The sequence below is a fragment of the Rhinatrema bivittatum genome, chromosome 16 (genome assembly GCF_901001135.1).
Source record: "Rhinatrema bivittatum chromosome 16, aRhiBiv1.1, whole genome shotgun sequence".
In the NCBI taxonomy this organism is placed as follows: Eukaryota; Metazoa; Chordata; class Amphibia; order Gymnophiona; family Rhinatrematidae; genus Rhinatrema; species Rhinatrema bivittatum.
In genome coordinates, this window is record NC_042630.1 from 9,599,129 (window position 1) to 9,611,759 (window position 12,631).

Sequence of the window (12,631 nt, forward strand, 5' to 3'; positions counted from 1 at the left end):
GCTATGCAAATGCCCTTGTCTGGACTGATGTGTGGTATAAAACAGGAAAGAGGTGGGTTTTCCATCACATCCATTAAAAGAAAAACAAAATGGAGACTGGATATTGTAAAGACACGCCCGGAGGCAGGCAGTGAGAGAAAAAGAGTAAGAAGGAAAAACCCCTAACAGAATCTTTATTTACCTTAAATACCAATAAATAGGCAAAAAAACAACTGTACAATTAACATCCCCCTCAGCAGCCCTCCACCCAACCTTGACATGCAGACAGCACATAACGCACAGCAGCCATAGCCAGACATGGAACATGTCAGGTGCTCCACTCAGGATGTCTGACACTGCACCCCAGCTCTGGGGTGGTGGTCGTCCTCCTCATAGGCCTCCCTCCCATAACTTGGGCTTCGGGTACTGGGGTCAAATTCCACCAAGTCCACTTGTTCCATGTCATCAGTAACTAGCACCTCTTCCCGTGGAGGGAGCAGGTCCTCCAGCTGGGCCAGTCTGGTTGGTGGAAGCCAGAAGTGCTCTGGGAACTGCACCTAGGATCGAGAGAAAAAAAGCAAGGAAGTGGTAGGCCAATTTCAGGCAACTCAAGCCACAGTGCAGTGGGATTTGGAGTCCTATTTACCATCAGCACTGCAGCTTCCAAAATACATTGGTAGGGAAGATTCAGAGTGGACAAGAGTAGGCCTAGTCTCCTTCCTTCACAATTCAGGCCTCCTATGCCTCCCACCCCTAACATGGGTGCCGGGCTGTGGTGTCCAATTCCACTCAGGGCCTAAAGGTTGCTCGTGTGGGTTCACAAGAAACAGATGTGCTTACCCTTCCACCCAAAACCTACATTCCAACAGCAGTAAATGTACACGCAGCCCTCCACCCCTTCTCCTGCAGAGAGTCGAGTCAGGTGCCACTACCGACCCCATGCCGATGGCTGCTGGAGGAGAGGTTACTTCTGCTCTTTGTTTTGGTTGGGGTCTGATGTCTTCTAAATTGTGGGTTAAAGCTGTCATACTGGACGAGAGTCTGGGAAGCACCGCTCCCACTAGATTTTGGGCTTCTGTCTGGGCTCCCAGTGCCTGGGATACTGTTTTACTATTTAGAAGGTGGGTAGGACAAGGAGAAAAAGTGAGCCAGCTGGAGGTCAAAGGAACTTACAAAGAACTGCAGGATCAAGAGCCCTTTCTCAAAGGGGTCCTTCAGCAGGGGCACACCCTCATTCATGATACACTTTAGGTCCCCATTCTTCACCACTTCACCTGCCCAGAACGAAAAGGAAGGCAAAGGTCAGCAGGGGAAGTGCACACATGCAAAGTCCCTGAGCTCCATGAAAAGGCAGGACGTGGTACAGAGCCACCAACGGCTGCTGCCGCCAGGAATTCTTCCCTCCCTCCCCCCCCCCACAGGGGTCTTTCTACAGCCACAGAATCTGCAAAATTCTCCAATTAGAAAAACATTTGTTGCATGATTATGGTTCCCTGTTTTCCTTTACTGCTCAACATTTCTGTAGCGCTATACAATATACTCAGCACTATGAAAACATGGAAAGATTGTAAGCTCTATTGAGCAGGGACTATCTATTAAGACAATACAGGACAAGAGACTTGGTATTTCATAAAGCAAGACAATGGTCAAAAAGAAAAAAAATTAATAAGGCTAAACGTAGACAGGCACAAGATTTACACACAGCAAGAAGAGAGCAGGATGCACCCGTTCAGGAAGACTACTCCAAGCACACAGCCCAGCATGGGGAACTGGCGGTAGAGGAGAAGAGCACAGATAGGAGTGACTTCTCCAAAGAGCAGAGAGGTAAGAGGCGAGGTAGTGAGGTGCTGCAGAGTGAAGCATTTGTAGGCGAGAGAGAGGAGCTTGAACTGATTGCGGTGACTTCAGAAGAGGGATTATATGTGAGCATAGCGACTTTGGCGAAAGGTAAGCCATGCAGCTGAATTTAGGCCAGATTGCAGTGGAGAGAGAAGGCTTGCTGGGAGACCTGTGAGGAGGGGAGAGGGTTTCTGGCTGTGAGTTCAGAAAGGAAAGGACATGAAACTGGCTCCCCCTTTCACAAATAAAAAAATAAGAGGTCTCTCTAAGCATCCCTCCTCCAGCTCCCACTCAGGAGGGGGCATACCTGCCCTGGAAGTTATCACCAGCATACGCTGGTCTAGCGTGGGGATGAGTTTCCGGAAACCACACAGTGCCTCCACCAGCTGCAACTCTATCTTCATGATCAGGTTCTGACCCTGCCGCTGGAATGTTTCGTGGTCTCGCTGCTCCAACACTATGATGACATCCCCAGGATCCAGCCCTGGTTCCTGATCCCCTTCTCCATGGAACACTATCTTCTGTCCATCCTTCATCCCTGCCACACAAGGAACAATGGTTAGAATACCCACCTTTGCTAGTTGGTAACAAAGAAATGGTTGGCAGAGTCCTCGGTTTGCACTATTATATTTAATAGGATCTGTCGTGCAAACCCGGTGACACAACAAAACCTGGAGTTACCCTTTGACATACAGAAATTACTACATACAGTGCATAGACAGTAATTGCAAACTTATAACTTATCTACTCCTGCTGCTACCACCATGCTTAAACTTAGGGACGCACACGGCCAGCCATGCTGATCGGTAGGCTGAGGTGTCACACTGATACATGTCAAGCACTGAAAGGGTTCTAGGTAGGATTATCAGCTCAGATCTTCTGCTCCCTGGATCAGCCGGATGTTGCAGGGGCAGCATTCATAACATGGGAAGGGGGGAATGGAATTCCAGTCATTGAATGATTGCTTTGTGGTCCAAATTAGGGTCCATGGTTGCAGGGAAGCCCTGGTGCATGACTCCTGGCTGAGAACTGTTGCCTAAAGTTGAAAGTAGATCTAAACCAGGACAAAAATCCCTGGGTAGGTGTAAATGAAGGTTCCTGGCACCAAACCCCAGGATATGTTTCTAATGTATGATAAGGAGTGCATTAGCTCTGGAGGAGCAGTCTTCTGCGGTTCTTACATGTAAACCCTGGCTCTGGTTCTACAGCCTTATTTTTCCTACAAGCTGCCACCTCCATTTCTTCCAAACAATGCACATTAAATGTTCAGAGTGCAAATTAAGCATCTGACACTAGAATTAGATGACCACAAAAACGGGTTAGAGCCTTCAAATTCAATGTTAAGCACATGATCCCATCCGAGTCCAGCTCGACGTCCTTGCTTGGAGCTGCAGTAGCATGCTGAGACTCAGGAACCAGACCTCACCTTTGTCAATGTGCACCTCCAGGATCTTCTTCTCTTTCAGCACTTTCTTGCCATTACAGGCTTTGCAGCGGTCCTTAGGGCTGATGATTTCCCCCTGCCCCTGGCAGTCTGGACACATGCTCTGAATCTGCTGCACCATGCCAGGCCCCAGCTGTTGGATATGGACCTGGATACCCCGGCCCTTGCAGTTGGAGCATTTCTCCACAGCTCCTTTCTTCCCACCACGCCCTGGGGATGGTTTAAAAAAAATATATATATATAGCATAAGACAAGAAAACAAAATCACTTCAAGACCTGCGTAGATTGTGAGATTGTGTCTTACCTGATAATTTCCTTTCCTGGAAATAAAGCAAGCCAGTCCACACCAATGGGTTGTGCACGCCAACCAGAACAAAGACTCACTGATGTCACCTTCATATAGCTCTGCTCAGGCATCAGCCAGAATTTCTCCAAAAGCAAAGCCTGGACACTAACCACAAAACATTACCAATATCATCGCATCCTACAAACCTATTCAACTTAACTTTGTGGATTTTTTTTTTTTAAACAAAAAACACTGGACTCAGCTCCACAAACAATAGTCCCTTAGGACAAGCAGAGTATCTTAAAACAACAGAACTCACCGAATTTGTGGGAGTCCAGCTGCATGAAAGATCCGGGAACCTCATTCCTTTCTGGACAAAGATCTAGCAACGCAGCCCCAGGCAAGCAAGCTGGACTGGCTTGCCTTTAATTTCCTTTCCTTGCAAGGAAATTAAAGCAATTATCAGGAAATAAGTAATTTCACCTTCCTCTTCATTTAGGCAAGCCAGACCACACCAGTGGGAATGGACCAATGATAAGGGTGGAAGGCTGCCTGAAGCCCAAGCAGCTCTGCCCTAGCAAAGGCAGAATCCTCCGGCACCACCACATCCAGTCGGTAATACCTGAAAAACGTATGTAAAGACCACCACGTTGGCGTTCTACATGCAATTCTGCCCAGGAAATCGCCTGAGCCCAGGTTGAATGTGCTCTGACTTGTCTTGAAAGAGGCTTCCCGGAATCCACATAAGCTGCTAACACTACTTCCTTAATCCAACGAACCATTGTGCCCCGAGAAGCTGCCTCCCCCCCGCCGGTGAAGAACAAAAAGCCGATCCAACTTATTGTATTATCTGGAGGTTACGAACAAGTGCTGCCACACACCCAACAGCCGCACTTTCCTGTATTCCTGACCATCCATATCCTAGGTCAAAGATTGTAACACAACCGACTGGTTTAAGTGAAACTCTAAAACTACCTTCAGAAGAAAGGCAGGCACCGTCCAAATCTGCACCTTCTCTTAAGTGATAATCAAAAACAGGATCTCTGCACAACAAGACTTGCATTTCTGAAATCCACCTTGCAGAACAAAGAGACTAAAAACACAGTCTTCAGAGTCAGTAACTGCAAGGAAATACCCCGGAGAGGATGAAAAGTCGGACTCGCCATAAAGGAGAACCAGATTCAAATCCCACAAGGGAATCGGGCAACGTAAGGGAGGTCTAAGGTGTTTTACTCCCTTGGCCGAAAGAACAGATATCTCCCAAATGCCCAAGAAGTCCGACTTTGAACCTCTGGAGAAGCAAAAATGCTAAGAGCTCCGAAATCACCCCTTGGCTTGAGAAAACCAGGGAGCTGACTTCTTATTCTCCAGTAACCCTGGAAATTTTGTCTCTTCCCATCAATCCACCGTCTTCTAACTCCTCCCCAAACAAGCGCCCCTTAAAAGGTAACTTTGTAGGGTCGATTTTGAAATATCAGCAGACCAGTTCCACAGCCACAGGAGCCATCGGGAGCAACCGTGCGTGCCAAATCATAGCCAGCATCCACCGGGAAGGCAGCTCCTGGCTCGTTATGGGTTATTCTCTCCCAGAGCTTCCTGGGCTAACTGTAACCCAGCCCTGGGCACCATACAACAGCAAGCGGAGATATGAAGATTCACGGCCATTGCCTCAAAAGCCTATTTCAAAATAGCCTCAATCTTCTGATCTTGAGCGTCTTTTAAAGCCGCACCTCCTTCCACTAGAATGGTGGTCCACTTCGTCACAGCACAGACTAATGCATCCACCTTAGGAAGCCAGAGTTGCTCCCTCGCTTTAGGGTCCATAGAATACAATCCCGCTAAGGAGCAACCTCCTTTAAAATTAGCCTCAGGTGCGCTCCACTCAAAGTTTATCAGCTCCTGGACAGCCTCCTGCTGAGGGAAAAACCAGATGCCTTGCGCAAGATCATCATTATAGGGTCCATTTCAGATCTTTGGCCGCTGCTGGCAAGATCTCCTCACACACCCATGGGCTTTCAAGATCTGTAAAATTAAACCAAACATCTCATCCTTGTAAATAAGCCACAGCATATCTGGGGGAATATCCTCCTCTTCCAATAATGGATAGTCAGGATCCCCATCCCCATCCCCAGGATTCTGACTCCCTATCTGAGTCTTCTGAAAGACCCTGTCCTTGCCTTTTTCTCCCTGCATTTGCTTCCTCTTCTTCTCCTGGAAGGAGAAAAGGACTCCCTGGAGCAGTTTCTAGGTCCTGAGAGAGACTTCTGAAGCGGGCGAGCCCTAGCCTCTACCTGGGGAGCTTCTTATCCCTGAAAGAAGGCCTGGAGACCCTTACATTCCACTCACAAAATGGCAGAAAGATCCAACCCCGGGGTAAACAAAACCCTCTCGGAGACCACTCCTGAGGGGATTGACAGGAGAGGAGGAGGGGAAGACTCTACAACTGCTCTTGTAGGAGTTTCCGTCACAACTTCTGCCTGTAAAATGGAGGCCTCTGAGGTCCCTGCAGGGACAAACTCCCCTGTAGAGACATCCCCCTGGGCAGACACACACTGGGGGACCTCCTGGAACTAAGGACCCTCATATGGCATGCTGTGCAGATACGAAGCTTCTTCCTGTGCTGCTCCCCCCATGCTATGTCACGCTTCTCTCTTCCTCTAAAAGCTGAGCAAACATGTCAGTTGGTATTTCCTGCCAATCAAAATGGCGTCTGCCACAAGTTGCTTTGCCACTGGAACTTTACTGGTTCTAAAATTAGCCCCGCAGCCCTCCTGAAATCGCACAGTGCTGCCTGGCCTGCAAAAGACTGTGCCAGCACCTGCTCCCAGCAGTGTTCCACGTGCATTTTTTTTCCTTCAATAAACTTTCCATAGACAAAACCAACAAAATAAGAGAGACAGGGAGAGAACATAAAGCAGGACCTGACAGAGGACTATGCAGCAGGGCTGAACCCAAGGCCTCCTTACCCTTCTGCTACCTGGAGAAGGGCTAGGGCTGCAGACCTCACTTCACTCCTGTCCTTTAATTTTTGCTAGTCCCCTGAGATTGGTTCTCACTCATCTGAGGGAATGAGCTACTGCTTTCACCACAGTCAAACTGGCCTGTTCAATCCAGGCAGGCCACGATCCACAAGCCCGGATATCTGTCCACCACCTGCCAGAGACTGAACGAAACTGGCTAGCTGGTGCCTGAGCAGAGCTATACAAGGGTGATGACATCTCGTCTTTGTTCTCAGGCTTCACCTGCTGGTTGGCGTGCACAACCCATTGGCTTGCCTGGATGAAAAGGAAGAACAGAATATTCCTGCCATGAGATTGTCCTCTGCCTTTACCTTCACACTTTGTACAGATAACATTCTTGTGCAGAGCCAGCTTCCTTGTAGCACCATTGTACACATCCTCCAGTGACATAGACAGCTGATGCACCACATTTTTGCCTAAAAAAAAAAAAGATTTGAGTTTGTCATTATAAGTTACTCATCTGTTCTATATCCTTATCCCTCCATTTCATGGCCCATCACCTTCCACACCGTACCTCTCTTTTCTCGGTTCATCCGCCCGCCTCCACCAAAGAACATGTCAAAGATGTCCATGGGAGAGGAGAAATGCCCTCCAGTCAGGCCGCCTTCTTTGATGGCTTGTTCACCCCCCTCATCATACAAGTTCCGCTTCTTGGAGTCTGAGAGAACCTCATAGGCCTGCGATATGAGCTTGAACTGGACAAAGAAACAAATCCTCAGCTGCAAATACAACATTCAAATTCACAAATATCCCCCATCTGAATCCTTTTTTCACCTCTTCCACTTCTGATTTGCTTTCTCCACTCTTTACAAAATTCTGATACCGTCCAGCTGCTAAGAACGATGACGCTCAGGAGGTGCTAGGAATAAATCGCAAAGCACAAGAAGGTAAAAGGAACTTTGCTAGCACCTCCTTACCTTCTCTCCCTCATTGGGGTTCTTATCAGGGTGATATTTCAGAGCTAACTTCCTGTAGGCCTTCTTGATTTCCTCTGCGGAAGCATTAGGCTTCACCCCCAGGATGTCATAATATGCCGTCTCCTTCACCATTTTTCACTGGCTCTGAGTTGCAGAAAAAAAAACCAAAGACAAATTGGAGACACTGCAAGCCATGCATTCTTCCCATCAGCTCCTTCACCTTACCGAAAGGTAACTGGTGAAGTTTGAATATTCCCCACTACAGAACACTATCTGGTATGACTAAGCAAATAGGGTATGTTTAAGGTGGGATGTGTATGTGCACCCCACCAGCCTCCCAAGTGCACTGGAATACTGCAGAATGTATGCATGTACTCTCAAATCTAAAAGCATGAGAAGGACTCTTAATTTGGAACTATACACAAAGGGATGCATCTCATGCATGCACATCCTGCTTGTAGACACTCCAGGCAAGCTCACTGCCCTGGCCACTGGGGACAATGGCTGTAGGACTGAGATAGGTTCCAGAGGCAGCAGGCAGCCAGGAACAGAGTCGCAGGCAAAGGCTGGATAGGAAAAATTCTGGGAGATGGGCAGCCTGGCATAGCGAGCTGAAGGGCAGCCAGATCAGGAGCCCAAGAGACAGGTCGAAAGGGGAGAAGGAATGCTTGGGTCAGGTTTTGCAAGGTGGAATAGGGGGGCTGAGAAAATTGGAATCAAGCTGAAGAGGGGGCAAATAACTGGGGCAGCAATGAAAGGATGGAATCATGTGTGCTGGGGTCAGGCTGGATAAGAGTGAATAAGGACCTCTAATATCACTGGGTATCAATTAGTTATGTTTTCCCCAACAAATGATATCAGTAGCCAATTCTGCAGAATCTGCAAGTTGATGTACAGTGGATGCACTTCAAGGGGCTCTGCTCAAACAAATGGTAATGGAACCCACGAGAGAGGGTGCAATACTCCAATCTAGTGCTCACTGGTATGGTTGTATCTAATATCCAGGTAGGTGCCCATCTGAACACCACTAATAGGATGGTATGGTTTGAAATGTCAAATAAAATACAGAGAAGTCACATGAAGATCCAAGTTTTGAATTTCAAAAATACAGACTTTGACAAAGTGGGGATGTACCTGGAGGAAGAACCAGATGATTGGGAGAACATGGGTGAGGTGCAACAGTGGGCCAAGTTAAAAGGAGTTATTACAAAGACAACATATTATGTTAGAAAAGTAAACAAGAGTAAGAGGAAAAAGAAACCTATCTGCTTCTCAAAGGATTTGGCTGAAAAGATAAAGGCAAAAAGAACAGCATTCAAGTACAAAGGATCCCTAAAAGAGGAACACAGGGAAGAATATCTGGTGAAACTGAGGGAGACTAGGAAAGAAATCAAGAAAGCAAAACGTCAGGCAGAAGAAAGGATGGCCAAAATTGGTTACGCAAGGTGACAAAACCTTTTTCAGAGAAAGAAGGGAGGCCCAAAGTGAACTAGAAAGGTGACAAGGATCAACGTGTGGAGAGAGAAGAAGAAATGACACATATTAGACAAATACTTCAGTTCAATGTTCACTAAAGACAACCTTGGAGAAGGCCCATTGAAAAGAGGATGTATGGGAAGAGCTAGGAAAATCTGCTGAAGGAAAGGATTGTAAACAATCTTCAATCCAGTAAGTTGCCTGACACAAGACAGCATGGATTCACCTGTCAGACAATTCTGCTTGATTATTTTGATTGGATGACTAGAGAATTGGCTCAAGGAAGAGCGGTCGATGTAATCTACTTAGATTTCAGCAAAGCTTTTGATATAGTCCCGCACTGGAGTCTTGTGAATAAAACGAGAAGCTTAGGAGTGGTTGCCAAGGCGGTGGAGGGGACTACAAACTGGTTGACTGACAGGAGACTGTAACGGTAAATGGAAGCTACTCCGAAGAGAGAAATGTTAAGCGGAGTGCCACAAAGATTAATTTTGGGATCAGCTCTTCAATATCTTCGTGAGCAACATTGTGGAAGGGATAGAAGGTAAAGTTGTCTGTTTGCAGATGATACTAAGCTCTGCAGCAGAGTGAGCACGCCTGATGGAGTAGAAAGAATGAAGAGTGATTTAAGAAAGCTTGAAGAATCAGTCAAAGATTTGGCAGCTGAGCTTCAATGCCAAGAAGTGTAGAATGCACCTGGGGTGCGGTAATCCAAAAAAGCTGTATGTGACAGGGGGTGAAAGACTGATATGCATGGACTGGAGAGACCGTGAGGTGATAGTGTCTTGTGATCTAAAGATGACACAAAGTGACAAGGCGATAGCTAAAGCCAGAAGAATGCTGGGCTGCAGAGAGGAATAACCAGTAAGAAAAAGGAGGTGGTGATGCCCTTGTACAGCTCTAAGGCGAGGCCTCACCTGGAGTAGTGTTCAGTTCTGGAGCCCGTATCTCAAAAAGGATAGAGACAGGCTGCAGTCAGTTCAGAAAAGCACAACCAAAATGGTGTCGGGTTTGTATTGCAAGACTTATGAGGAAAGGCTGAAGGATCTGAGTATGTATACCCTGGAAGCGAGGTGCATGGGAGATATGGTATAGACGTTCAGATAACAAAGGTTTTAATGATGCATAAACTTCGAACCTTTGTCGTTGGAAAGAAATCAGTAGAAATAGGGGGTCAGAAATAGGGGCTCAGAACCAACGTCAGGAAATATTTCCTTATGGCAAAGGAAGTGAATGCCTGAGTGCCCTTCAAGAAGAGGTGGTGATGACGAAAACAGTAGATGAATTAAAAAAGGCATGGGAAAAACACTGTGGATCCCAAGGCTAGAGATGGAAATTAAGAAGAGTGTGCATAATCTTAACAGAAGCCATGGGAATTACTTCCCTTAAATTAGCTTTCATGATTTTGACACAACTGCAATATCACTCTCCACTTCAGGAAGGGGGGGGGGGGAAAGGGGAATCATATTCAGATGAAAGCCAACACTGGGCCCTGACTTTTATACTCCGAGGTACTGATACGTAGACAAGGGAAAAGCGCAGGACTGCTTATATAACCAAGTCCAAAAGCAAAGCATCTTCAAGCAGCATTATAAAAATGTAGCTAGCAGTAATTTTATCATGGATTTGACACTTACTACCTTAAGAAACTTGCTGGGCAGACTGAATGGTCCATTTAGGCTGCCATCATTACTATGTTAAAAGGGGAAGGAAACACAAGAGGTCCCTCCTATATGGTGGTATACCTTTGGGCCCCCCCATAACTAAATATAAAATGTTCTTGCTCTCTTGTAGATAAGTATGCCTTTTGATATCCTGTTAGCATTGTAAAGCCATGTACAAAGGATTATAATCATATAGTCTAATAAACCTGCATATAGTTGTACATACAGCCAGTCCTGTTCACACTCCCGTTTGTTTTCCTGGGTAAAGTGAGCATCCAACCAACACCTTCTTCCCCAGTGGAGACACCAGTCACCAACAACATGAAGACCCATGGAGCCTGCTCTAGGGAGGCTTCCAAGTCAGTTCTGGATCCAGAATGTGCGCAACGAGGAAAGTGGGCATCACATTAGGAAGGCCTAGTTTTGTTTGATGGGGTATGAAGCAGGAGGATAGCTCAGCACTAAGGAATCATTCTTCAACACCATCTTTTGTAGCTTCACGACCTAGGATTGGAAAGATGTCATGCTTCTCAGTCTTCTGGCCAAGATCAAACATTAAGGTCTAAGGATGGTCCCTTCTTGGTCCTTTGAGATCCCATACAGCACTACTGCACAGACAAGATGGTCTCTCTGTCATTCCACAGATGGTTGTTTCTTCTGCAGATGCCCATATCTTACCTGTAGGCTACCTCTGAAATCTGTTTTTAAAGCTGGCACAGCTCTGGCTTTTCTCTCTGGCTTCTCCCAGGCCACCAGTCTTCTGGGGGTAGCCTTTTATTGTCTACAGTGGCTCTATGGGCTATTTCCTAGGCTGCAGAAGTCTGTCACTGGAAGCAGGAGCCCCTGGTGTTATTCTACTCCCACCCAACAACCTTGGCTGCCCCCTCTTGGGACCCTCTGTAGAGGGAGCAGTATTCCTCCTCTGCCTCTCACACACTTCCTGCCCTAGCTGTTTTCCCAAGAAGCTCCTGCAATGCACCACTGGATGCTCTATGATCCTCAACTTCCAGAGAGTGCGGTTTGTATTTGTCTCTCTCACCCCTACAATGTTAATACTACTTTTCAGAGACACTCTCTCCTCCCCTGGCTGCTCTCCCTTTGCGAGATGGTCACTATCCCCTCCCTCTCTTTCTTCCCCACCCCCAGCTGTTGCTCTCCGAACTTCCCCCTGTCTTTCCTGCGCGCGGCTGCTCTGTGACCTCCCTCTGTGGTACCAGCAGCGCGCCCCACGGCTCTGCTGCCCCTCTCCCTTCCCGACGCTCTCTAACTCCTCCCCCGCGCTGATCCCGCCCTGCAGTATCAGCGCCGACCCTGCACTCCCGCTGCCACCGCCCGCTTTCCCTAACTGCGGCAAACCCCCCCGCCCCCGCCTCCCTTATTTATACTCTGCTACCCTGACCAGAACTTTCTGTCCCGCCCCGCCCCTTATCTCCGTGACGTCAGAAACACCAGAAACTTCCGCCGACCTTTCCAGAAAAGCTGCGTACCGCCTCGGCCGTTGTCATGGGCAACCGCCGGGCTGCCGGCCATCCAGGTGGGCCGGCCGGCAGAAGTTCCTGCGTTTCAAGCCTCGCTTCGGAAGCCACTTAGGCGCGGTAGTGAAGGAGACAGCGATTGTTTGCGTGCCAAACCTCGCCCTGAGGCCTTCAGAGCCCGGTGACGACAGTCTTTCAAAGGGCGGGAAGGACTGCGTTTCAAGCCTCGGGGCGGGGCGGTGTCGTTTGTGTTTCAGGCTTGGCGCGGAGGAAGGGGAAAGAGCAAATCGAAGCGGAAGCGGGCGAGAGTGGCGGGGAGGTGCTTGAATCCGGCGGGAATTCTCGTTTTTAATCCCAGTGTAATAGTATCAGTAGAAATGTTTGGGGTTTATTTATTTCCTTCATTTATAACCCTCAGTCCGAGTGTTCACGTCAAATTAATTAATCAAAAACAGCAGCAACAACAACCACAAAAGTATCCTAAATTCACTATCAGTGAGTGTCCAATGAAACCATGTAACAAATTGCAAA

General features: G+C 47.6%; 1 protein-coding gene across 3 annotated transcripts; it reads right to left on the minus strand.

The window, feature by feature from the left end:
- Window positions 1–145: 145 nt before the first annotated feature.
- On the minus strand, window positions 146–12,238 carry LOC115078239 (dnaJ homolog subfamily A member 4-like). 3 transcript variants are annotated; one of them, XM_029581029.1, is made up of 8 exons: window positions 12,092–12,238; window positions 7,486–7,629; window positions 7,083–7,263; window positions 6,880–6,984; window positions 3,245–3,472; window positions 2,126–2,356; window positions 1,153–1,253; window positions 146–536 (listed from the first exon to the last, which is right to left on the minus strand). In XM_029581029.1, the coding sequence occupies exons 2-8, from the start codon at window positions 7,615–7,617 to the stop codon at window positions 321–323; spliced, it is 1,194 nt and encodes a 397-aa protein (XP_029436889.1). In that variant the 5' UTR covers window positions 7,618–7,629; window positions 12,092–12,238; the 3' UTR covers window positions 146–320. The 3 variants fall into 3 exon arrangements, with proteins under 3 accessions (XP_029436889.1, XP_029436887.1, XP_029436888.1); XM_029581027.1 differs by lacking the exon at window positions 12,092–12,238 and adding an exon at window positions 11,304–11,964; XM_029581028.1 differs by lacking the exon at window positions 12,092–12,238 and adding an exon at window positions 10,852–11,295.
- Between the last annotated feature and the right edge of the window lie 393 nt (window positions 12,239–12,631).